General features: G+C 39.0%; 1 protein-coding gene across 1 annotated transcript in view; it reads left to right on the top strand.

Moving 5' to 3' along the window:
* Window positions 1-27,600, top strand: part of LOC121378403 (guanylate cyclase 32E-like) — a 71,150-nt gene that overhangs the window by 21,741 nt on the left and 21,809 nt on the right. The window contains exons 3-13 of the mRNA XM_041506558.1: window positions 8,200-8,509; window positions 8,690-8,842; window positions 9,905-10,083; window positions 12,144-12,288; window positions 17,956-18,101; window positions 18,859-18,961; window positions 19,679-19,748; window positions 21,450-21,549; window positions 25,575-25,877; window positions 26,488-26,559; window positions 27,432-27,597. Coding sequence (XP_041362492.1) covers window positions 8,200-8,509; window positions 8,690-8,842; window positions 9,905-10,083; window positions 12,144-12,288; window positions 17,956-18,101; window positions 18,859-18,961; window positions 19,679-19,748; window positions 21,450-21,549; window positions 25,575-25,877; window positions 26,488-26,559; window positions 27,432-27,597 — 1,747 coding nt within the window. The remainder of the gene's footprint in view (window positions 1-8,199; window positions 8,510-8,689; window positions 8,843-9,904; window positions 10,084-12,143; window positions 12,289-17,955; window positions 18,102-18,858; window positions 18,962-19,678; window positions 19,749-21,449; window positions 21,550-25,574; window positions 25,878-26,487; window positions 26,560-27,431; window positions 27,598-27,600) is intronic.

The following is a 27,600-nucleotide window of genomic DNA, read 5'->3' on the forward strand; positions in this document are numbered from 1 at the left end:
GAAAATGAATACTACTGTTTATTGATTTATTTATTTAATGACATCTCAGTACTGAAATTATAACTGAAATGTGTTAATCTTAACACATACGATTATGAGAGAGCGGGGGGAGGGGGAGGGAGAGAGATATAGGGAGAAAGAGAGGGAGAGGAAGAGAGACAGAGATACAGAGAGAGATAGAGAGAGAGAGAGAGAGAGAGAGAGAGAGAGAGAGAGAGAGAGAGAGAGAGAGAGAGAGAGAGAGAGAGAGAGAGAGAGAGAGAGTTATTTTAAAGTTGTTTTTGCTTAACGACACCATTATATAACATTGGTTTATTAAGCATCGACTATTGAATGTCAGACATTTCGTAATTCTGATATGTAGTCACGACAGACTGACAGACAGACAGAGAGACAGACAGACAGAACGAAAGACAGACAGAGAGACAGACAGACAGAAAGAGAGACAGACAGACAGAAAGAGAGACAGACTGACAGATACTTATAGATAGAGTTAAAGTTGTTTTGTTTAACGACACCATTAGATCACATTGATTTATTAGTCATCGACTATTGAATGTCAAACATTTGGTAATTCTGACACGTATTCTACAGAGTAAACGCACTTAAGTTTTCCATTACCAGAAAGGGATCTTTCAATGCCCATCCCAGACAGAACATCACGTACCACGGTCTTTGAAATACCAGATAGAGAGGTATAGGTTGTTTTCAACGAGTTGTAACAATATCGCTAGAATACATTATTTCATCATTGGTTATTGGATGTCAAACATGGGAGAGAGAGAGAGAGAGAGAGAGAGAGAGAGAGAGAGAGAGAGAGAGAGAGAGAGAGAGAGAGAGAGAGAGAGAGAGAGAGAGAGAGAGAGAGGGAGCAAGCCCTCTTATTGAAAACAGCAAAGTATACTACGACCGTTGAGGTAGTACTAAACCAAATAACTTCCGGCTGGGTCAAAGTTCGAGGTGCACCCAACTTTTGATAGAGAAGTGAACACCACAAGTCCTGTGATTGGTTATAAATGTGAGTGTGTAAAAAAAATTAGTTTCATCTGGGCTAAAAAAAGTATGCAATTTTATTTCATCTAGTACCACTGTGTCAAGTAGCCTTGTGCTTGGAACATGTATGGGGTACCTGTAAAAAAAAGTACTCAAATTTTGTGCAGAACTAGGGTAGTCATAGACGCTAGCCGTTATCTCAGAAATGAGCAGCTTGACACCCACGTTTTTGTGATTCACTTTAAGGGTGAGGGGTGGTAGTATTTATATCCGTGGCGTCTATGTCGATTGATACGTTGCAGGTAGGAGTTTTAGCCACATATGTTACCAGTGTTGTCTATGGGATTTGATTTGGTACTATACACCCTTGATATACCAGTTATGTTATGGGAGTGGGGGCGCAAGGGCGGATCCAGGTTTTGGTAAAGAAGGAGTCACACGATTATAAAAAAGGGCGATATGAATTTGTCGAAGGCAAATGTCTGGACTCATTTGTGGAAGGTGAGATCTGTAGTCTATTTGGGGAAACGCTTAGAGACGCATTTCTACTTTAGTGTTATTATATATTTAGTGTTGGGGCATTTGTTACAAATGATGCTGAATAAAGATATAAATACATAACCATCTTCCACGCAACTAGACAATTCATAAACGCTGAGACAGACATATTATGTGATACACTGGACTTCGTCATTAACAACATATATGTCAGATTGGCAGATAGGACATACAGGGAAGGAAGATTATAAGACTCCATATATGCGGTCATGTGTGATAGAAAAAGTACACCAGAGGTGGTGAAAATTACGACCTGGGACGAGGCATTCCGAGTCCCATGGTCGAAATTTTCACCACCGAGGGTGTACTTTTTCTATCCCACATGACCACATATGATGGAGTCTTTTTCTCTCATTCATTCCGTAAATAAACCATTATTTTACACGAACAGACAAAGATGGCTGAACAATTAACCTTTTATTTGACCATTTTATCACAGAAAAACTGAACTATCGTATTTCCCGTGTTCGTTTCATGTGTTAAATAAGATTTAACACTACAAATTAACAAGATAGCTTTTAAAATGAAGGTTTTCATAACAAAATATTAATTTAAAACTGTGTCTAATGACCTCACGTCACCGCCTCACATTAATATGACGTCATATATTACGCAAGCGCGTGATATCCCATGTAAGATAGAAATTTCTTACATGGCTTTCTTTCATGGGATAGCTCTGTCCCATATACCTGAGAATGAGGGAAATAGGAATCCTCATGGGCAGCAGCCGTGCTGATTTGTTTCTTTAAGCACGTGAATTAGAACTTCTGACTTATCTGGTTAAATCAAAACCAAGGAATCTGGCTAAAGCTTTACTTCCCGCTATATCGATGCTCTTATATCATCCAATAATAGCATGATTACAGATTACCTTCCATAGATATATCCACAAGAGTTGGACATAAAAGAATGTAATAAATCAGTTCTATCGATCTATGCATAGATAATGATGCTCTCTGTGTCTCAAATGTTTGACATCCAGTAACCAATGATGAAATAATCAATATATTCTTGTGATATTGTTACGACTCGTTAAAAAAGAACCTATACCTATACCTATATATATATATATATATATATATATATATATATATATATATATATATATATATATATATATATATATATGGTATATCAAAGGATGTAGTACGTGATGTCTTATCACTGTTATGGCAGTGATTCATGAGTGCATGTCATCACCGTTGTACGTATTCCAATGAGCTCTGTCCTGTGTTAGTTGTAATTTAGTAATCTTCGATGATGCAAGAAGGATGAAATCTCCAGTAAAGGATCTCCTCGGGAGTGGTTGTCTTCCTGTAGACGAGGTACTAAATAGAGATTCATGGAATCAACCATTATTTTGACAAATGCCCATTCGACCCCGCAGAGGTACCGCCTTGATCACGTTTGTTGTTCAGATCACAGTGTATAATTGTAGATGATAAATTAAAAACAGTCATTAAAAAGTGCACTTTAAACAGACGAGGGGGAGGGGGTGGTTGTCACAGAAACAGGTCCGTAGCTAAAAATACTAGCTACGGCCCTGAGAACCCCTATAGCACCCCTCTGGATCGGCGACCAACGAGGGCGATCACACCTTAGAAGGAAGGAATGTTTTATGTAACGTCTAACGGCGCACTCGTATGTTTATTACGATTATATAACGTCGGACGTATGGTTCAAGTTCAAGTAGTTTAACATGCACATAGTTTCACAGAGCAAGCTGTTATAAGCGCACGCCTGCCATGGGCGCAAGTTCGGACTACTGCCAACTCGTCCGCCCTGGACAGGACAGGACTACACACTTCAATTCAATTCAGTTCAATTAATTTTATTGCAGAAGACCAGACAATCTAGTGTTAGCAAACAGAGATAAGAATTGTGTAACTTCAACAATAACAACAGAGACAATAAGAGAGGAAACCCGCTGCTGCCACACAATGGGCTACTCTTTCTGATTGGCAGTACGGGAGATGGAACCCTGCAACATTTTTCCATTAATAGGAAAGGATCTTCGCACAATCTCACACAGGAGAGCTCTTACCACGGCCTTTGATATACCAGTCGTGGTGTACTGGCTGTAACGAGAAATAGCCCAATGGGCCCACTGACATGGATCGATCCCAGACCGACCGCGCATTAAACGAGAGCTTTACCACTGGATCCCGCCCTTCCCCGTGACCCGACCCCGTAACACCTTAGAAGGTCGTTCTACTACTGAACTACATCCAGCCTCGTATATACACAGAGGTAATTTTTCCAATCTGAACGAGATATTGTCGACTACGGATATGGGTCGACCACCATGCCACGAGGGAATAATTTGATTCGGATGTCATGTACACGAAATTAATATGGTTCGTAACTCATCGCCGTCAATAGGTGTAATTTTAAGGAAGAAATCTAGACTATTTTCCTGAAAGGTGCTAACGCCTAAAGATAACAGAATGCCAACGTGTACATTATCACGTGCGCAGTAAAACATAAACCTGATACAAAAAGGAAAACAAAATGAAAGCGTGGAAATAAATGTAATCTGAACTCGCCAGATTTCATGTTGTTGATAATTGTTAAAACATATGGCATTTACAACATTAGTTTAGCGCGTGAGTGTAGAACTACATTAAGGTTTGTATTAGCAATTAATATTTCGTATTTACCTCCCCGTGACCAGACATGGCACGTGTTAGGACTAATTGACATCAACTCTGATTGGCCACTCCTGGTTCTGGTGTATCAGTCAGTAGATCTGATGGAAAATAATTCCATGGCATCTTCAGATGGCCCTGTCAGTCTGTCAGCGACTCTGTTGGGTCTGTTTATGTGTGTACAAAACACGAACGCACGTACGTATGCTCGCATGCATCCACACATGTACGCTAGCTCGAGTCACCTCCAGCCCTACCCCTTATTGGTATTGATATGTGGGGTAATCGATATAAATACCAATATCAATAACGGGTAGGGCTGGAGGTGATTCGAGCTAATGTACGCACGCACAAATGTATGTACGCACGTGCCGATAATTTATGTGGTGTGTTTATCTGTAATGTTTGTATATATAGCTTGAATACAGAATCCGAGGCGTCTGTATATGTACGCGTGTTTGAAAACGAACATGCATGACAGTACATACCATAACATTTGCTAAGGAGCAAACAACCGTGTGAGGTTGCATTAGTCGCCTGATCAATCGTCCTACCCTCCCAAAGAGTTCTCCACGATTGCTATATCAGAGGCCCTGGTATGTTTTACCCTTTCTATGGGAATGCACGTATAGACGAACGCTTGCTGCTATTCTGTACGTAAAACAGTTGGTTTCCTCTCTTACCCTCTCAAGTATCGAAGTAACCATATGTTGATCATAAAATAGTCAAAGTTTTAAAATGTAAGAATGTTAGAATGTTAGTCCATGGATTATGGTGTTTTTTTTCGGTAACAAGCGGTACCTCGCGACTGGTATACCATACACCGTAGTATGTATACTAATCACAAAACGTTAAGGGCCACCATGAACAGTGCATCTGGGGTGGGGTAGCTGATGCACTCTGCCAGTGGTACAGAAACGCGCTTGTAGCCGTTGGAGGATGGACTGGCTCACGTGTAGGTGTCTCGCTACTTGGCTCATGAATACGCCAATATTCAGCCATGCCAAGGCTTAGCCACAGTCCAGAATGCTCAATTTACGTCTTGGTGGCATAGTTATCCAAACCCAAATTGCAAAGAAATGTTTACCCTTCTAACACAAATGAGCATGAAAGGTATTAACATCAAAAAGCAGTTTTACGTACATTTTTGGAGGGTAGGTGCCCGGCTTGGCACAAAATATGTTTTAAAAAGCCAAACAAATTAGGATTTGTAATGCATTTTCCACATGCTTTTTAGCAGCAACCAAACAAGCTGTAAGTAAAAGGCTGGGCCCAGTTTCATAAAACATCCTGGTTTTGGACGTAAACGTAAATCTACGACTAAACCACAATTCTTATTACTATTATAGTTCAATAAATATAGTTTGAAGAACACAGATTTCATTTTCTTTTGTCCTTAAAATACCCCAGCTTCCATAATGATGTAATTTTCTGCGTGAAATAGACGCCAAACACGTGTAAACGCACGATCGGTATAACTGCTAGTCGCAGACGTAAACTTACGATGTTTAGTGAAATGGGCCCCAGATATACAAACAATCTACAATGATTTAACCACGTCAGTAACCTACTTTTTATTACCTGTCACAGCCCCTGAACTTTGTTTTTACTGGCCCTAAATTTGTTGTAACTAGTATATTATTCATTCGTTGGAAAAGTGCATATAAAATATATTATCCTGCTTTTCAGAAGGTGAAGCTTGTATGGCCCTAGCGAGATTTCTATCTCGGCCAATGTTGGAACTATGTGTGAGAGACCAACGTTGAAATACCCGTAGGTTAATATGTACTGACATGTTATTAAAATTTCGTACACGCCCTTTGGTGAGAACATCATTCGTTATTTATACAAATAGTGTGCAGTTAGGATTTAAAGACATATGACTGGCTGCTCCTAGGTGATGACCTGGTCGCCACAGCTATATCATCTAATGAAAGAGCCACAAGCGAAATTAATAGTTTTATGACGATTAAATCTAAACGACAAAGCTGTAATACATGGCCAGGACCGTATCTTTGTACAATGCAGAGTCGAATGGCCATTTGACAAAATAGTGGATGATTCTGTGGATCTCTATCTAGTGTCTCGTCTATAGGAGGACAGCCACTCCCGAAGAGATCCTTTATTGAAGAATGCACCCCTCTTGCATCGCTACAATGAAGACGGCCACTAGTATACTAGTGTACTAAATCACAACTAGCACCGGACAGAACTCATTACAATAATCACAGCTGTGATTATATGCACTCATGTATCACTGTCATAACTGTGACAATAGCAGGTGTTCGCGAAAACTGAGCATATCCTGCCCCACTTGTGGTACCCGTCATGGGTATTGCCACCACGACTATCAAAGATGAAAAACCAATGTGCAAGAGTTTCACCAAAGACATAAAAAAATGCATTCATACGTTCAAAATATGGAATAGCATCAGCTATAATTTTGGTCAGTTATGCATCGTATTTAGTAGACGTAGCCTCCACATGTCTACCATAAAACGTTTTGAATACCCTCATGGCCCGTGCTTATAAAACTTAAAAGTCTAGACTTTACTAAAGTCCAGACTTTAACGTAATGCTATTTGAATGGCGTTGCCATGACGTTAAAGTTTGAACTTTATTAAAGTCTAGACTTTAAGGTTTATAAGCACGGGGCCAGGAGTCCCTGGACATCATAATCCTGATGGACAACTTTTATGCTAGAATGCTATGGTGTTGTTTGAAATATGCATACAATGAATATACCCTAAGGTGTCTTAGAAATATAACTTAACCTGAAACCGACTGCTCCGTAATGCATAAGTTCAGGCGCCGTTAATGCGTTTTAGCTGGAAAAAGTTTTTAAAATTTATTTTAAATCTGAACGACACAACCGAAATACATGGTCAGTTCTGTATCTCTGTACAATACAGCGCTGAATGGAATTTGGCAAAATAGTAAATGATTCATGGATCTCTTTCTAGTGCTTCTTCTATAGGAGGACGGCCACTTTACCGCCAAAAAGAGTACTGCCACTCCCAGACTAGTTATTAAGGTTATGTAAGATATAGAATACGACATTCGTGTCCGTTACTTATAACGTATCCAGCTTGTAAAATACGATTTTAAACAACTCGCTGTAAGATAAATTGCGTCTGTCACTCATGTATTATGCTCTATATCCATTTTCCTTTCATTACACAAGAACTTATTCTTGTCCGTTAGATACCCGTTAGAACGGCGCTCATGTACAGGGCCGTACCCTCCGGGCAGCTGCCCCCCCCCCCCCCCTGAGAATCTTGTCCTTTTTTTTTTTTTATATATCTCCAGTAATAGCATAGAAATGTTTAATCTTTATAGTATGTTAAAAATTATTTATAAAATTTAGTGCCCCCCCATGGATTTTGGTCAGGGAACGGCCCTGATGTAGTATTCTATTTTTATTACTCTTATGGTTAAAAATATCTTGGTACATATAAAAGTGATACGTCCCACTAGAACGCCAAGTTGGACGTACCACTTCGACGTCACACGATGACGTCATCGATTGACGCACTCAACCTACAGGAACATCAACAAAACGAGATGAGTGATATAAATTAAGATCGATTATGGGTAATAAATAGGATATTAAACTCGTTACCATTTCGTATCATTGTTTATGTCCCTCGTTATATAATTTTCATTGTCACCAGCTACCGCTCGTGACAACTGAAACATATTTCACTCGGGATATAAACATGATACGAAATGGAAGCTCGTCAGAGGGTGGTCGGGAGGGGGGGGGGGGGGGGGTTGGTAGGGACCCGGGCCCCCTAAATTTGCGTCAGTTATATATTTTATTATATATTATTTTTTTTTTTTAATTTTTATGATCCCCCTCCAAACCTCCCCCAAAGTTCCCTTGGCATTTCGCCTCATGTCATTTGGGCACCCCTGAATGGATTTTCTGGATCCGCCACTGCTCGTGTGTTATCCTACAAGTCCATTTCCCTCTCATTACGTAATACGTGTATTTCAGAGCTGTATAGACTCGATAGCCAGGGAGGACATGACCAACTACCGATTCGTCAGCACGGAGCCGTCGTTCGTGAAGTCGGCCAAGTTCCTGACATCAGTGTTGGTGCACTTCAAGTGGACGTCGTTCACTATCATCAGCGGCAACTACCTCAAGTACGCCGAGACGGCCAACCTCCTGGTGGAGCTCACGTCGTCGCTCAACATCCGCCTCAACAACGTCACCGAGAACGACAACCTCGACTACAACCACCCCGCTAGCAACTCGTCCGAGTACAGAAAGATTGTCGAAGATACGTATAAGCAGACTCGAGGTAAAATCCATGTGTTCAAGAGTGGGAGCGCTTGCGAACAGTCTGACTGGTACCTCATCGTATGCTATCATAGCACATATGTATATGTATGTGTAATATGTATAATATAATACTGTAATATATGTGCTGTTATGATACTGTGTTGGTTTGATATCTATATTCATGTGCATTTTATTGCAGTGTATGTGTATCTGGGTCACTACGAAGCGTTGATCGAATTTGTGCGAGCTTTAAGCGAGCTTGGCCTCACTGATACTGGCAAGTACGTCGTCGTGGCTGTTGATGATAGAGAAGAAATATCTAACCAGGACAGATATTTTGCCAAGCTCAGTGGTACGATATTGTTTTCTTAATTTTGTAATTTGTTTTAGGTTCAATAAAAATAAAATATGTTTAAAAAAATGATTAAGCAGCCTTTTCTAATATATAGAATTATCTATTTTAAATTATTTCTACTGAGATTTAAACAAACAACTATTGTACTCCCTTATGCTTTGGTGTGTCTACGATGCAATCATATGATTTGTATTGAATTACATACCTGCTCTCTAATTTACTTCAATATCTGTGTGACTCTAAATTGAAACATTTGTTTTTGATTAGTTTTCTATTTATTTAGAGCAGACTAGAGCAACTGTATTTCTGTAAATGAAATTAATAAAGAAAAATCAAATACCTGTTTCTTATTAATAGGAAAGATGTGAAAGAAAATGCCATATTATACATATTCAATATTATAGTCCGTCCCATCCTCCTACCAAAATGTTTGTGTGGTTTTTTTTGTAAATAATTTCGGTTTGGTTTGACGTAAGAAGAAAAGTAAATGTGTTTTGGAAATAACAAAAAAGCTGCCATTGTTGTGTGCAATTGAAAGCATATTCGGTTCAGAAATACATAAAACTATAATACATACTATAGGAAAAATACGACACTTACGGCGGTATGGCCGCAATTTTGGTTTTATGGACTGGTATAATCTTGTGTTATGAGATAACGGATTATTTTTTTGTCACTCCCTCTGTAGTGAAATTAATCAAAAAGAGATATCTCGTATCACAACTACACCTGTCCATAAAATCAAAATGGCGGTCATAAACGCTGTGAGCGTCGTTTTCTCACCATAGTATGTATTCCGAACCGAATATGTTTTTAATTGCACACAAAATTGGTCGGGTTTTTATTTTGTTATGTCCAAACCAGTTTTACTTTTCTTCTTAGATCAAACAAAACCGAAATTATTTACCAAAAAAAAAAATTGTAGGTGGATGGGACGGACTATAAATTTGTACTGCTATTATTATTATTATTATTATTGTTGTTATTATTATTGTTACAATCACCATCGTCATCAAAATCAACATCAGTTATTTATTATTATTATTATTACGTCACTAGAATTACGCAATGACGTCAAGTCGCAACATCTGGAGGCGTTCCGGAACGTGCTTGTTCTGGTTCCGGAAAGTAAGAATCCGCACTGGGATGCCTTCAAGATAGAAACTCAACTCCGGAATGAGGAGCCGCCAATCAACGCGCCAAAGTGCAGACATGAATTCTGCACGAAGGAACGTAATGTGAGCTCTGTACTTGTAATATATTTACGAAGTGAACCAAGTATAGAGAAATAAAGCAGTAACATGGTTTTCATGTATTTGTTATCCACGTAGTTCAAAATATTGAGGGAAGTATAACCAGTATGAGACACGTGTGTCGAAACGAATTCAAATGCACCACGAATGACGTAATTTTGTGAAGTGATGTCATAACTTAATGCGGCTTCCCCAGTCTTTGACTTGCGTAAACGTTTTATCGAAATGACGTAATTTCGGAAAACGATGTCGTTTCATCGTCTCTTTCTAGTTTAGTTTGAAACGTTTTGTCATGACCCTAGCTTCTTATTCATAAAAATAATACATTGGATAATGCGGATAATAAAGTGGATTAAACTCGCGTGTGAATCGTATTGATTTTACGAAACTCTCGCTCGGGCAATACAATAATCCTGACACTCGTTTCGTAAAATCAGTACGACACACACGTTCGTATAAAAATCTATAATTCTTCATTTGTGTTTATTTTTGTAATTTATTTATTTTCGAGTTTTCGAGTGATGTATGGATTAATGAATATTTAATAGGCTGGTGTAACAAATGCCTGTGATATAATACATATTATGTGATATAACGCTCCCTTTCTGCTAATAAAAACAAATAGCAACCAATAGGCCCAGAGTAGCGACAGCGAGTTTCCTTTCTTATTTATCTGTGCGATCCATAACCATATGTCCGACGACACATAACAGTAAAGAAAAATGAGTTATAAATAAAATATTTTTAAAGAGATTATTCTCAGTTTGATGCCATCAGATTAACAAAATAGTTTTAACGACTAACATTATATACTGAATATAGTTTCTTGGTCAGAATGTCCGTAGTCCGTGGTCCGCATATTCAGTGTGTTTAAGTTTATCCTAATCTTTGTAAATAGTCCTAACTTGACTTTGTCCTCCCAATAATTTTGTACGCACGAAAAAAACCCATATTGATTATACAGACACTGCTATATTATGCAGAATGTTTTTGTTTTTATTTAGTATGTAATTTTAGTGATTAAAACGCCTATAATAGTCGATAACATCTTAACAGTTACAACAAACTCAGGATGCTTTAATTCTTTCTAGATAATACTATTTTTGTATGGTATATTAAAGGGGCATTCCCGAGTTTTCTGCAATTTTAAAGATGTTATTGACTAATAGAGACTTTTTAACGATTGTAATTACATATCAAATATATTGTTCTGTGTAACATATTAATAGCTGTATATTAAACGTGTTTCTGATCGTTCTAATATTTGTACTAGGTTGAATTTCATTTTATTTCCTAAAATATGTTTTTTTTTTCGTACGTACGAAATTATTTGAAGACAAACTTCTGTTTGGGCTTCTTACAAATATTAAGACGACCAGAAACACACTGAATATACAGACATTGATAGTCTAAACAAGTTCATATATTTAAGATATAAGTTTAATCGTAGAAATATTTTATTAGTCGGAAACGTTTTACAATGCAACAAACTGGACAACAAATCTACAGACAGACAAATTCTTTATTTACGTCTCCCTTGAGTACAGATTAAAACAAAAACAAGAGTTCAATAATAATAATACAATAAAATACAGCAATTAAAGTACACAAGCCACTCCTATGGAGTTATGACAGACTTTAGAACTGTTAAAGTTGCAGTCTCTAGTTTTAACCCATGAAAATGGACACTATTATGGATTAAGTTACAACAGAGTGGAACAATAGTCTGTGGAGTTGAAACGAGGAAATACCTTCTAAAATTATATCCATTACTTCTCAGACATTACGTGCGTTTTTAAAACTAATTTATTTTTATTTTATGGTATTGTAAACACCAAAATGACCAGAAACACTTCTGGTGTACGGAAATGGATAATCTAAACAAAGAAAGCTAAGTAAAGTATTATTTTAAATATTAAAAAATGGCTCTAACAGTGAAAACCACGTTGTAGAGATTAAAAATTAGGGTCTGTCACTTTAAAATATTGTGAGAAATATCTACATCTAATTATCGCACATCTATAATGATTATTATTTTTTGATAGCTGAAGATTCCCGGCCGGAAGGCTGCGTACCTACACGACGCCGTCATGGTGTACGCCAGAGCCGCGCGGGACGTGTACGATGAGGGGAGCGATGTCTACAACGCCACACTGGTCATCTCAAAGATACGCGGCAGCACATACCACAGTAAGTTAAAAACACAGCGATAAAGAGAGAGAGAGGGAGATAGAGAGAGAGAGAGAGAGAGAGAGAGAGAGAGAGAGAGAGAGAGAGAGAGAGAGAGACAGAGAGACAGACAGACAGACAGACAGATAGATATACAGGAGGAAAGCCACTGCCTACACATATGCTACACCTACCTAAAAGCAGCAAGCTCATAAGCAGGACAGCACATACCTTTGATGTACTAGTCCTGAGACATTGCCTGAGTCGGGACAAAACTCTACACAATCACTACACTGGTTAGTGAAAGAAGTATTTTGAATATAGTATTTAACACTGCCAGAATCCTCACCTCTTTCACAACAGTGTTCTTACCTAAAATGTGTTGCATAGAAAGACATGCAGGCAGACAGGCAGATAGGAAGGTGCATGGGCAAATACATAGATAATAATGCATGAGTGGCCGTTAGATACCATTTATCTCACAACGAGTTTGATACGTTTTTAAACAACGAGTTTTAAGATAAATGGTACCTAACGGACACGAATGTATTATTCTATTTCTTACATATCCTACGAATCATAATTACCAATTGTTTGAAATCCAGTAGCCAACGATTAACTAATTAATTTGCTCTAGTGGTGTTGTTAAACAAAAACTTTAACTGTCCGGTTTTTACTTACCGAGAATAAACACAGCACACACAAACTCCACTTTGGAAGTCGCACAGCTTGTCTCACTGCACGTGATAACTATTCGAGTAGTAATCGGACGTGACAGTTTGTTGAGGTTTCTCACCTCCCCGGAGATTTACGGACATTATCAGGCTCGTTAACAGTACGTGGAGGTTATTTTGGCGATAATTCTTGGTAAAATATAACTTACCCTTTTCCCCCATGTAATTCTAACATTATAGGATTAATGGGTGTGTTTTCACCTACCACAGAGGTCAATGCTAATTTATCGCCAAGGACATTGACCCTTTGTGACATGCTTTTGCAATCGGTCTCTGTGGTAACAGTCAAAGTTCCCAGGAACCTTGGTGAAATGGGGGTGGGTGGGTTAGCAGTGTTGCCATAAAATATTCTCTTTTTGATTAGTAGCAAGGATCTTATGTGTAAACCATCCCACAGACAGGGTAGCACATACCACGGTTTTTGTTACACCAGCTGTGGAAAACTGACTGGAATGATAAAGATACCACACTACCATTTGCTGTGTTTCTTACTAGCTATAGCAGCTTTATATAGTCCGATTTAGGAAATAAGTCTTCATTAAAATGTTTCTAATCAAAATGGATAAAAGCTTTGTTTTCAAAGGTTTCTTTGATAAGTACAGGTATGTTAAATCTAGTCCGATTTAGGAAATATGTCTTCATTAGAAATAATCAAAAATTGATAACAGCTTTTTTTCAAAATCTGTTTTGATGATTACAGGTATGTTGACCTTTGTAATATTTAAATAGCCACTGTTTGTAAATTAGTTGTTATTGTTATTACTAAGTAGCAGCGTTTTTAAGTCTTGTATGCGGTCACGTGGAAATGGGCACAGATGAGCTAAATGAAACGGTGATCCGGCTTATGGGTGGAAAACCAAAACAAACTGTGGTCAACCTGTATTGATTTGTTTTCATGCCACTTAACAAGCTTCAAAAAACGTAATTAAAGTTTATTTTGTGTAACGACACCACCAGAGCACATTGATTAATTAATCATCGGCTACTGAATGACAAAAATTTGGTAATTCTGACTCGTAGACATCAGAGGAAAGCCGCCACATTTTTCCTAAAGCACCAAGGGATCTTTTATATGCACTTTCCCACACACAGAAAAGCACATACCATTGCCTTTGACAAGTTGTGGTGCACTGGTTGGAAAGAGAAAAATCCAGTCAGCTAAATGGAACCTCCGAGGTGGTTCTATCCTGCGACGCAAGCACCTCAAGCGAGCATTCAACCGACTGAGCTAAAGCTCGCCCAAGCTTAAAAAAAATATCGTCACTTATTCTTTGTAATATGATGCTGTGTTTTAACACGATTTATTCTGAGGCAGTATTTGCATGGACGAGGTCGGTCTAGGATGAATCCATATCGGTGGGCTCATTGGGCTACTTCTTTTTCCAGCCTAAGCTCCAGAACTGGTATATAAAAGGCGATGGTATGTGGTATCATGTCTGTGGGATGGCGCATATAAAAGATGCCTTGCTACTAATGGAACAATTTAGCGAGTTCACTTTCTAAGACTCAATGTCAAAATTACCAAATGTTTGACATCAAACAGCCGATGGTTAATAAATCAATGTGCTCTAATTAAACAAAATAAAATTTAACTTAACTTAAAAGTGACTACATCTTCATAAATGGTAGTCAGTTATCCCTTGTAATAAAGTGCTATGTTTGACTCTATTTATTCTGATGCAGTATTTGCATGGAGGACTTGGTGGTGGTATGCAATCTATATAGTTGATCGATGCGGACGGTTCCTAGATCGATCGCGTATCAGCCGAGAGCTTTGCCCGTTCCGCCGCAGGTAGTTATCGCGGCTCACTGGGGAGGGTTAAGACAACGACTTCTATATCACTAACCAATAACAACTAACCATTAATCATTAACCCCGTTAACAGCGAATTTGAACCTAAAGTAATCACGAAAATAGATTTTAAATAAAACGAAAATAATGCGGATGTTTGAAACAGCTTAAACATTAAAATATGAATTCCCACAGAAATGACGATCTTGCGATGTAAATTAACAGGTGCTTGATTTACTTCATATGACTTTATATGACTTCAACGCCAATAATTCCAAACCTAATTGGTTTGTATGAATATCTCGTTCGCTGTTCCTAAAATAACTGTCCAAAAATAGAACAAATCTATAGACTGTAACATTGATCATGAGATTTAGTATTAGTTTGAAAATGTAAAGTTTTACGTTAATTTCCAACTTATTGATTAAGGTGTCAAGTGACAGAATTGATCAGAAACCAATCAGTTGTGTTACGTCGACTTCACCATTGATGTCTTCTTCACGGACATCACTCCTGTACGCTGGTGTGGCCAGGATATTATATTGGGGATGGGAGGGGACTCACACAGTCTATGAGTCGTGGTATGGGGCGACAGACAACTATTTAACGTGGTGCTGAAATGCTACGGATTCATTGCTATCTTGGAGGGCCAGAAGTGAGAGTCGTCACAGCGGAAACGGGGGATCATATTTGTATCTCTGTATTTATTCTAAAGTCAAATAGACAGGCATGCAGGTTGAGACAGACAATTAGACAGGCAGAAAGACAGGCATGCAGACAGACATGCAGGCAGACGAATAGATAGACAGACAGACATATACAGAGACATATCGACAGGCAGACAAACAGACGGACAGACATACATGCATAGAGACAAACAGAAAGGCATGCTGGATTGTAGATAGAGATAGTCAGGCAGGCAGACACGCAGACAGACGGATGCCTACATAAAACTATACATCTTTCCATCCACCCACCGAAGAATCCAGGTGGGTGCACTTAAGTGGATCTGCGAAGAAATCACCAATATATGGCGTTGAGACAGTTTTGTGTCATGCTCAACGCGTATTAAATGAGGGCAAACTGACAGGGCGGTCAAAACGTACAGAGATCGAACTGACAGGGCCCGCCGAAACACACCGTGATGGCAATAGAAATTGGAAATATTTTCGAGATCATAATAAAAAAAATGGCATGCGGCGGATAACCGTAAACGTCAAGGAGCCAACGTCTGACGGGTTGTAAATACACTTACTGGAAGAAGTCACCAAAAGGCTGTGGACTTTATAATCTGTATTTAGAAGCAGCCCATCACTCATGCGTTCACACTAGTGGTCCCGGCTGTCAGAAACCTCCCCTGGGTCTGTCCTTAAAACCACCAGTAATCAAGTCAACATGTTGTTTCTTAGGGGGGAAAAAGATTATTGTTCAAAGACCAGCCTCGGTGGCGTCGTGGTTAAGCTATCGGGCATAACGCTGGTAGGTGCAGGGTTCGCAGCCCGGTACAGGCTCCCACCCAGGGCGAGTTTTAACGACTCGGTGGGTCGGTGTAAGACCACTACACCTTCTTCTCTCTCACTAACCACTAACAACTAACCCACTGTCCTGGACATACAGCTGATAGCTGAGATGTGTGCCCAGGACAGCGCGCTTGAACATTAATTAGATATAAGCACGAAAATCAATTACGAAAGAAAGAAAGACATCTTAGTAGCAAGAGATGTCTTTATAGCTACATACTACGGTATTGGTAGTGTGCGCGATATGTTTAACAATTGGCGGTTTTCGCAATACAGCTCCATCTCATGCAAATTATCGTTAGTATAAGTCGCACAGTTATAACGACTCTTTATCTTAACTTGTTTTGTCCCGATTGTGTAGTCAATCTGTGATTTACAAGGTACAACATCTACATTGGCGTAGACATGATTTTAAATTGAGGGGACGGGAAGTCACACTGTCTATAACTGCTGTCATGGGCTGACAGACAGTGAACACACACATGCCACTGGCTTTAAAAATGTACAGTGCATAAGCGTACTGACTCTCAGAATTAAACGAAAATGTCCTTATCTTGAAAACAACGTCTATTAATTTTTGCATAGTGTTCCAAACGAAACAAAGAAATGTTTTATTTAACGACGCACTCAACACATTTTATTTACGGTTATATGGCGTTAGACATATGGTTAAGGACCACACAGAGTTTGAGAGGAAACCAGCTGTCGCCACTACATGGGCTACTCTTTCCGATTAGCAGGAAGGGATCTTTTATTTGCGCTTCCCACAGGCAGGATAGCACAAACCATGGCCTTCGTTGAACCAGTTATGGATCACTGGTCGGTGCAAGTGGTTTACACCTACCCATTGAGCCTTGCGGAGCACTCACTCAGGGTTTGGTGTCGGTATCTGGATTAAAAATCCCATGCTTCGACTGGGATCCGAACCCAGTACCTACCAGCGTGTAGACTGATGGCCTAACCACGACGCCACCGAGGCCGGTAGGTTCCAAACGAACACAACTAATTACAACCAATATTGTGAGTAGAATTATAGAAATACATGGTGAAAAAGATGTTAGGCTATCTCATTTTACCCGAACGTCTCCATCGTTCCTGCCACTGTTGTCTGCACTTCACTGTTGTCTGAATTTCATTTCAGTGGGGAAGGGGGAGAGGGGGCGGAACGTAGCCAGTGGCTGTCTGATGCGCGGTCGGTCTAGGATCGATCCCCATCGGAGGGCCCATTAAGCTAATTTTCGTTCCAGCCAGTGTACCACGACTGGTATTTTAAAGGCCGTGGTATGTACTATCCTGTATGTGGAATGGTGCATAGAAAAGATCTTTTATTACTAAATGTGGCGGGTTTCCTCTCTGAGACTGTATGTCAGAATTATCAAACGTTTTATATCCAATAGCCAATGATTAATAAATAATTGTGCTCTAGTGGTGTCGTTAAACAAAACAAACTTCAACTTTCATTTTAATGTTTGACCCAGAACTGGTACACGAAAAGGTTGTCTTACGTGCTGCCCTCTCTTTGGAAACTATCATATACAAGACGACCTGTTGGTAACCTATAATAGTATTCGATGTGGCAGGAATATATTTATGTCGTTCAAAAAACATTTCTCAGCTACGAGAGCTATTTTTAATTTTCCAGGTATCCAAGGTTTTGATGTTTTTATTGGGGATGTTGGCGACAACGACGGCAACTACACCCTGAAGAGCGTCCACGTGGACGGCGACACGTTGTTACCGGAGATGTACTCAGTTGGCAGCTTCCATAAAAACAACTCGACAAACATCGTAAGAAAGTGTTCATGTACCTCTGATTGTATGCAGTTTTAACTTTCTTTCGGACTATTCTACAATTAAGGTACAAGCACACTGCACTGGGCACACACATCAGCTAAGCGCACAAGGTGCTTGATCAATGTTTGTCAGGCTCCAAGTAACCGATTGCGTCTGTGCCCCCCCCCCCCCACCCCGACGCGTGTGAAGGGGGAAGGTTTCGGACATTGAAACCCCTCCCTGCTGAAATAATCGTTCTTCTTTTTTATTCAGTACATTTTCGAGGGAGCATGTTTCGAACCACTTCCCACCGATATATATAATATAGTGGTTTCCATATAGTCCAGAAGAAATCTTCAGAAATGTTGCCCCAGGGGATGATAAAAAAAACCCATATCAATAGTCCCCGCAATCCACGAAGCGCTAACTCGGGAATTCAAGATGGCGTCGAAGATGACCGCCATTATCTATTTGATCATACCTTTGCAACCAGACATAATAGAAACGCAACGAAAGTGTCTAAACGTAGGTTTTCAGACACAAGCAACGCCATGAAATAATTAATTACATGATTTGAAAAAAAAGTAATAAATCTAAAAAAAATATTGGCTACTACGGTCATTATGTGCAATATAAACCACACTGTTTATAACGTTTGTGACTTTCAGATGTTACCAATTTGTTCGAGGTTTGGTCTGTTGTAAGCTATTACTCCTGAACTAATACTTTCATGTGGACTTTCTTAAAGAAAAAACCCGTTTCTGTGTTTCAGACGTACTCGCCAACACGAGACATCGCCTGGGTGGCGGGTCACCCTCCCAGGAGCGAACCCAAGTGTGGCTTCAACGGCGAACACTGCGTGAAGACCAAATTTAGTATGTATATATGTATATATGATAATGATGATGATCATTATAATGATGATTATGTGGATCGTAATAAAGGTTTTGTTTTGTTTAACGACATCACTAGAGCACATTGGTTAATTAATCATCGGCTATTGGCTATCAAACACATGGTAATTCTGAAAATTATTCATCAGAGGAAACCCGCTACATTTTTACTAATGCAGCAAGACATCTTTTATATGCACTTCCCACAGACAAGAAAGCACATACTACGACCTTTGATCAGTTGTGGTGCACTGGTTGGAATGAGAAAAACCCAATCAGTTGAATGGTGGATCGTATTAAATGTTAATGTTGATGATGATTTATGATAATGATTATGATGGAGATGATGATGACTGATGTTGATTATAATGATTCTGATGATGGAGAAGAAGATGATGATGATGATGAATGATATTCATGAAGTGGATCATGTTAAATATTGATGACAACTGATAATAATGATTATCATGATGGAGATGATGATTATGATGATGGTGACGACATATGTCCTTTCTTGTTTCAAATATATGGTCGTTGCCGCAGCTAACATTTCATTAAGCTGTCTGTAGACGGACGAGGTCATGTAGTAGTGTTAGAGCGAATAAATCTGTTTTGACTCATAATCGTATTGACCGTTTCGTAATGAAACATGTGTTTGTATTTGTGACCAGTTCTATTATTGACTTGTTTCTTTTCCAGACTGGCAAATGGCGACGATTGGTAGCGCCATTGCGGCCGTCGTGATTGTTGTTCTGCTTCTTCTTATCAGGTACTAATTATATTCCATACTCCTAGGTTGTTATTACTACCAGTGTTTGAAATCAATTAACTTAAACTCCATACATATTTAAATTAAATGGGTGCAGTGAACATATAACATATGTAATACAACCGCAAACTTTATAATCAGGTTCGTGTATTCAACACTAACATTATTTATAAATAAATAAATATGCATTAAAACTGTTCGCAACTCCCAACATTTTACGCTACTTTTGTGCATTCAAACTGTCAATAACTTTACTAATATTGAAATTATATGTAATTCGTGGCATTTAAAGTAGTCCTATTTACTAAAACTATCAATAACATCAAACAGTTTCAGACTAGAGTATTTAACTATCCATAAATATACAAATGTTCACACTAGCTTTATGTTCTGTTAGTGTTCGTAACTTTAAAAACATATACGTAGTAGGTTTGTGTATTGAAATATTGTGCTTTTCGCACTAGTTTTGTTCATAGAAGGAAGGAAGGAAATGTTTTATTTAACGATGCACTCAACACATTTTAATTACGATTATATGGCGTCAGACATATAGTTAAGGACCACATTGATATTGAGATAGGAAACCCGCTGTCGCCACTTCATGGGCTACTCTTTTCGATTAGCAGTAAGGGATCTTTTATATGCACCATCCCACAGACAGGACAGTACATACCACGACCTTTGTTAACCCAGTTGTGGAGCACTGGCTGGAACGAGAAATAGCTCAATGGCCCTACCGATCCTAGACCGACCGTGCATCAAGCGAACGCTTAGTTTTGTTCATAGAGACTATCCATAAATGTCTCTCCTTAAACACCATGTATTGAAAATATGCACAACTTGTACACTTTTTCAGAACGTTGCTGGGCCGGACTTGAATACTGTTTTGGGGACTAAGAAAAAAGGGGTACATGGAACAAATCATGGATTTTGTTTAGACAAAACAAAAAACAAAACAAAACAAAACAAAAAAACACCGACAACAAACAAAACAATAAAAATAAAAATGGGGACACTTGAATATATTTAAGGGGAACGGGGGCCTTGGTACCTCACCCCCTGGATCCGCCTTTGGTTTGTACTTCGAAACAGGCGTGTGTGCAGGGCGAGGGTTTTGGGGATCGAGACCCCTCCCTGTTCATTTCATTTCAACTTATTTTCGTGCTTCTATACAATTAAGGTTCAAACACGCTGCCCTGGGCACACACCTTAGCTATCTAGGCGGTCTGTCCAGGACAGTGGGTTAGTTGCTAGTGAGAGAGAAGAGAGCGTAGTGGTGTAGTGCTGGAGCAAAACCTCAAATTCAGGCAAAATGTGCTAACCTGATACCTTTTTACCATGTATTTCCATCATTCTACCTTCAAAATTAGTTGTAATGATTGTAAAAATGTGCTGTGATTCGTTTACAACCCTATATAGCTGTTTGGTAATAAAGCTAATATGGATAAATGTTATTATTCAGATTCGGGCATTTTCGTTTAATTCGGGCAAAAGCAAGCCTGCTTCCCTACAAACATGGGAGCCCGTACGCTTATGAATCTAGACATCCCCCCTCCTCTAAAATACCTGCTCACGCGCCTGTGAAACTATCGTTATCTTTATGTGTAGAAGCTATGCATAACGCGATACGTTTTCACACTAGGTTTGTATGTTGACTATATTTCTGTAATGCCAGAGTCTGTGTGCTATTCGTTTCCCCAGACACTACCTGTATGAGCAGAAACTCGCACGGTTACTGTGGAAGATAGACCGCTCGGAGCTCGTCTTCGTCGACAGACACGAGAACGAAAATGTACATCGGGTGAGATCTTCGTGACATTTTTACTAGATTTACTATTTTATTAAGGTTCAAGTACACCGAGAGAGAGAGAGAGAGAGAGAGAGAGAGAGAGAGAGAGAGAGAGAGAGAGAGAGAGAGAGAGAGAGAGAGAGAGAGAGAGAGAGAGAGGGGGAGGGAGAGGGGGAGAGAGAGAGAGAGAGAGAGAGAGAGAGAGAGAGAGAGAGAGAGAGAGAGAGAGAGAGAGAGAGAGCGATACAGAGACAGACAGAGACAGAGAAATAGAGAGATTTTGGATATAGTGACTTCACATCTCTTGACTTAACCGGTAAATCTACTTTGCTCTTAAAAGGAAGATCTTTTATCGAGAAAATCGGTGTTAATATACGTTATTGCGTTATTCTACTCGCCTACTTTTAATACACTAAAACTATATAATTTTTTTTTTTTTAAATAGAATCAGAACCATGTATTTGACGATTATGAATCTACCATTCGCGTTTTCAATACCCTATCTCAACATAAGTTAATTCCAAATATGTTATGATAGCCAGCTGATTCGCTGTCAGATATGGTTCAAATTCCGTCTATAGGAGGACTGCCACTTTATTGCGTGCACCAATACTGGCTGTAAAAAGAGTTCGTACATCCAAAGGAACGTCTCAATGCACAGAACAATATTTCAAGCAATAAACTTTAAGTACTGTTCAGAAATATTGGTCAAATAATTTGAGGGCGAAATGCCTTTAGTTTGAAATTCATTAGCCTTTAGTCAGTTAGCTTATCCGATAGCATATCATTGAATATTATAGATTCCGTCCCACCTCTAGATAAAAAGCCAATTAGTATGTAATACACCCCCCCCACACACACACACAAACAAACACACACACACACACACACACACCACACACACACACACACACACACTCCTTAATGTCTGGGCATTTTCCAGAAGTCTAGGCACTGCTGTGATCGGAAGAAAAATGACATTTCGAATGAAAAACAAAAAACAAAAAACCCAAACAAGATTAAGTCAAGTGTCATATAAGTACCAAACGTATATTGCAGCAGCCTTTTCAATGATGAAAGAATTATGTTTGTAAAATAAACTGGGTAGGAGTAGCAGCAGATCTTTTTTTCTTCTTTTTTTTAATTCTTCAGCCGTCTTTTCATTTCAAGTCACGCGAACTCTACAAATTGTTTTTATGAGGATCACGACATTTAATACCATCCTTACCAACGGCGATGTGTTTTGTAATATATGTAATTGGTTGTTATCTCCAAGAGTCAGTGCGGTGGGGTGACGTTCCGTGTAGTATTGGCCATACGCATGACATCTTACGCCTACACTTCGGTAGACACGAGCACCATGATAGGTCGATAGATCTAGAGCCCTCGCATGACGTGCTTCCGTCGAAGGTCTGAATCATATTGGTGAACTTATTTTCTGATTGTACCGAATGCAAAGAAACTGGCAGCCACCTAATTCAATATAGAGTCGTGAATAATTAAGAGAGAAAGGTTGTCATACATGCATGCAAAACCAGAATCTGTTTGCCTTAACTTTGATAGCTTAACCACTTCGCCGCCAAGAAGTTGTACTATATCAGATGATATGTTTTATGGCTTAACCACTTAGTGGTAGAAACAGGTACACTATATCAGATGGTACTTTCGATGGCTTAACCACTTCGCCGCCAAGACAGTTGCATTATATCAGATGGTACTTTCGATGGCTTAACCACTTCGCCGCCAAGACAGGCGCGCTATATCAGATGGTACGTTCGATGGCTTTGCCACTTAGCCGCCAAGACAGGCGCGCTATATCAGATGGTACGTTCAATGGCTTAACCACTTCGCCGCCAAGACGAGTGGCACTCTCTCAGAAGGTACGTTCAATGGTTTAACCACTTCCCCGCCAAGACAGGTACACTATATCAGATGATACGTTCGATGGTTTAACCACTTCCCCGCCAAGACAGGTGCACTTTATCAGATGGTACGTTCGATGGTTTAACCACTTCGCCGCCAAGACAGGTTCACTATAACAGATGGTACGTTTGATAGCTTAACCACTTCGCCGCCAAGACGACTCGCACTATATTATATTATATAAGTTGATATCTCAAGGCCGACCTTGGTGGTATAATGGTTAAGCCATCGTACGTAAGGCTGGTTGGTACTGGTTTCGAATCCCGGTACCGGCTCCCACCGAGAACGAATTTAACGATTAACTATTAACCCACTGTCCCACTATTGGTGCCAAAGACAGCCCATATAGCTGAGGCGAGTGTCAAGGACAGCGTGCTCTGACCTTAATTGAATATAAGCACGAAAATAAGGTTTAAAAAACCCAAAACAAACAAGAACAACGAAAGGGGCGTAGGCTGGTGGGGTTCGGGAGGTTCGAACGTACACAACTCCACTGAGACTAAAACATTTTTTTCCAATGCTATATTAGGTCCAAAAAAAGTTGGTCTATGGGCAAACCAAAGTCCCAGAATTGATGCGGCAATGATTTTTTTTTTTTTTTTTTTTTTTTTTTTTTTAAAGCATGAATTGCATGGAAAAGGTGGATATATTTAGTTTGTTTACGTCCTTCTCAGCTGCCTTAGTCCATCCTCATTGGCTACGGTGCCCCTTCCCTTGCCTTGGTAAATATTTTCATTTACATTTTCCATTTAGCCAAGCCAATTATTATGACTTCGACTTTTGGCCTCAAATGTTTTTAAAACAAGCCATGCTAGACATTCAGAACAACACAACCTGTTTTAGAGAAAAATTAAAGAAAGCTAATGGTCCAAGTCAGCATATAGACTCCCACCCACAGGTTCAGGCCATGCTACGTTCCTGAACAACATATCAAGGCTGACGGCTACTTGATCCAGATTCGACTTGTTATATTGTATACACCATCCACCAGGACAATCAATGTTTTGGAGCAGTTTAAGTCTGCTTAATGATAATTGTATACATTTATGGACAGTAATGTGTCAGACTTGGTGGAATCGGGCCAGGCGCTACCAACACACGAACCAGCGGTCGAAACAGTATGGTTAATAACGAGGGCAATTGGATTATTAGCATTAGCGTATGTTCAGAGCAACTTTCCATCCCTGGAAAAATAATGGAGATGACTCCTAACCGCAAGTCCCGAGTATCATTATTTATTTTTACGATTAGAGTTACGAATTCGACGATATTGCCCTACATAAAATATAGTCAATAATGAAATGCATGTATGTCATGTACGTAAAGACGACGCCATACGATACGAGTACCTCGTACGATAATATCCACGAGAACAGCCGACTGTGACGAGACAAACAGCACGATTCCATTCGCTTGCTATCACATCGGTTATTCTCGTACTAAAAACTTGAATCGTGTGGCGTTTGCTTAAGTATCAGCTTGACTAGCGATTTTAGAAGGTTAATTACTTTTATATTTAAAAAAAAAAGTTTTATTAATTATGTAACGTAGTGGCTATACATCTATGGGCATAGGTAGGAAGCGAACAGTAAAATCCATGGTCGTTTCTAACGGCGTGAGGTGGCTAATTGTCCCATCCCCACAAACATACTAGTCCCCTGTTTTTGTTTAAATTATCGCATAATACACTGTCATACTACCTTTTGAAACGGCTGCTTCAGTTTTGTTTGGGTGTTTCTTTGTTGTTTGTTTTTTGTTGGGCGTTTTGGTGGGGTTTTTTTGTGGGGTTTTGTGTGTGTGTGTGTGTGTGTGTGAGAGAGAGAGAGAGAGAGAGAGAGAGAGAGAGAGAGAGAGAGAGAGAGAGAGAGAGAGAGAGAGAGAGAGAGAGAGAGAGAGAGAGAGTAAGTGAGTGTTTTGCGTGTTTTTTGTGTTGTTTTCTTTGTGGGTTTTTATTTGAGGGGAGGAGGTAGTGGTTACTAGGTATGGTCGTCAAGATACCGTCATTATCATATTTTATTACATCACAATATTTTGAAAACACAACCATGAATCTAACAGAAATCTGTAATCCTACATTTTATGATCATTTATCATCAATGCCATTGTCATTTCAGAAAACCATATACAGCCGGTGGCACTTCATCTTTAACAAGGACATTTACAACGACATACTCAGCGACAACGACGACGCAAGCAACGACGGTGATACGGACGTGACGATAGCGACGTACCGGGGAACGACGGTCGTCATTAAACAGGTGACGAGGAAGAACCTGGAACTAAACCGATCGTTAAAGAAGCAACTTCAGCTGCGCAAGGAACTCAATCACGACAACATAAACCGCTTTGTGGGAGCGTGCATCGAGACTCCGCAGATATACATCGCGTCACAGTACTGTACGAGGAAAAGTTTAAAGGTGATTTTACTCACATAACCATAGTCTAGTTGTTAATAAATTCTAAAAACAACCCACAAACGCCCAAATAATATTTAAAACCCCCCACAAAAACCGCATCAAAATAAACTAAAAAACAAAACACATGAAAAAACAAAGCAACAAGAAACAAACAAAACAAAACAACAACCGACGAACACCCCACTAAAACAAATCCCAACAACAATAATAAAACTAGTAAACAACACCACAACAAACAACCTCCAACCCATAAAAAAGGAATTTAATTTCAAATTAAATAAAGACTGAAAATTTGGATATATATTCTTGCTTTTAGGATTGACAAAGTTCTTTTCTTTTCTCAATGATAAAACTAAAAACTAAAATAAAGATTGAAAATTTAAATTGATTTATTTATGGATAACATTTATTTATTTGCTTAATATCTTTATCTTCTTGATTTTCGGACTGACAATTTGTTTTAAATGATAAAGTTGATATGCCTCGAAACGTGATAATGACTAATGTGTGTAATCATACATTTCTTTGATTTGAAGATAGTGTCGAATAGGAAAGTTCACCAATTAATGACATGTTTCTAGCGTCACTAATAACATTTGTCTCCTTTTAGGATATTCTGAAAGATGAAAATTCCCCACTGGATGAAATGTTTGTAGCTTCCCTTGTCTCCGATTTAATACGTGTAAGTATATTCTCCAACATGAAACTGTGTAAAGAAATCATTTAACAAACTACATCTAAGAAACCTATCTAGTTATGTACATGTATATATAAAATGCAAAATATTAAATATTTTAGTAATATCACTGGTATATCAAAGGCCGTGGTATGCACTACCCTATTTGTGGGATGGTACATATAAAAGAACCCTTGCTGCTAATCGAAAAGAATAGCCCATGAAGTGGCGACAGCGGGTTTCCTCTCTCAATATCTGTGTGGTCATTAACCATATGTCTGACGCCATATAACCGTAAATAAAATGTGTTGAGTGCGTCGTTAAATAAAACATTTCTTTCTTTTTTAGTAATATCGGAACTCCGTAAATTATTTTGTTTGATTTCCTATTTATGAATTTACATGTATGAGTTTTAGTGTGTTTTAAGCCATTTTACAGACTGTAGTTAAAGGTTTCCCTTGGGGTGGGAAGGAACAATGTTTAAGTAGTAGACAAGACATGCAAATGGCAAAGCACATTATTTTAGGAGTAAATGGTACGTTTAGTACAAACTGGTAATAAACTTGTCAAGGGTAAATCTTATATGCAGAATTCGACTCTGCTTTATGTAAAGCTCAATTTTGCATAAGCCCACAAAATGACAAATCAAAGATGGCTACCGAAATGGGGGTAGCTGCAGGAAATCAAGTTTAAATTGGGATCACGTTACACGTACACGTTTTAACAGTATACTATAATTATAAATAGCATTTTGTCTTTCTTATACCATCATAATGATACAAGTACAAAATGCAGTAATGTTTATGACTGGTGTGTAGTTGTATGCATGTTTTGGGGATTTTGTTTACGAAAGTTAATGATATATTTTACTTATTCAGGGCATGATTTTTATACACGACAGTGCTATTCTGTCCCACGGAAACCTCAAGTCGAGCAATTGCCTCGTCGACAGCCGGTGGGTGTTGCAGATTGCAGATTTCGGACTTCACCCTCTCTTCACCAACTCCTCTCAGTCTGTTAAGGATGACTTCAAGATTTATAATCGTA

The sequence above is a fragment of the Gigantopelta aegis genome, chromosome 8 (genome assembly GCF_016097555.1).
Source record: "Gigantopelta aegis isolate Gae_Host chromosome 8, Gae_host_genome, whole genome shotgun sequence".
NCBI lineage: Eukaryota > Metazoa > Mollusca > Gastropoda > Neomphalida > Peltospiridae > Gigantopelta > Gigantopelta aegis.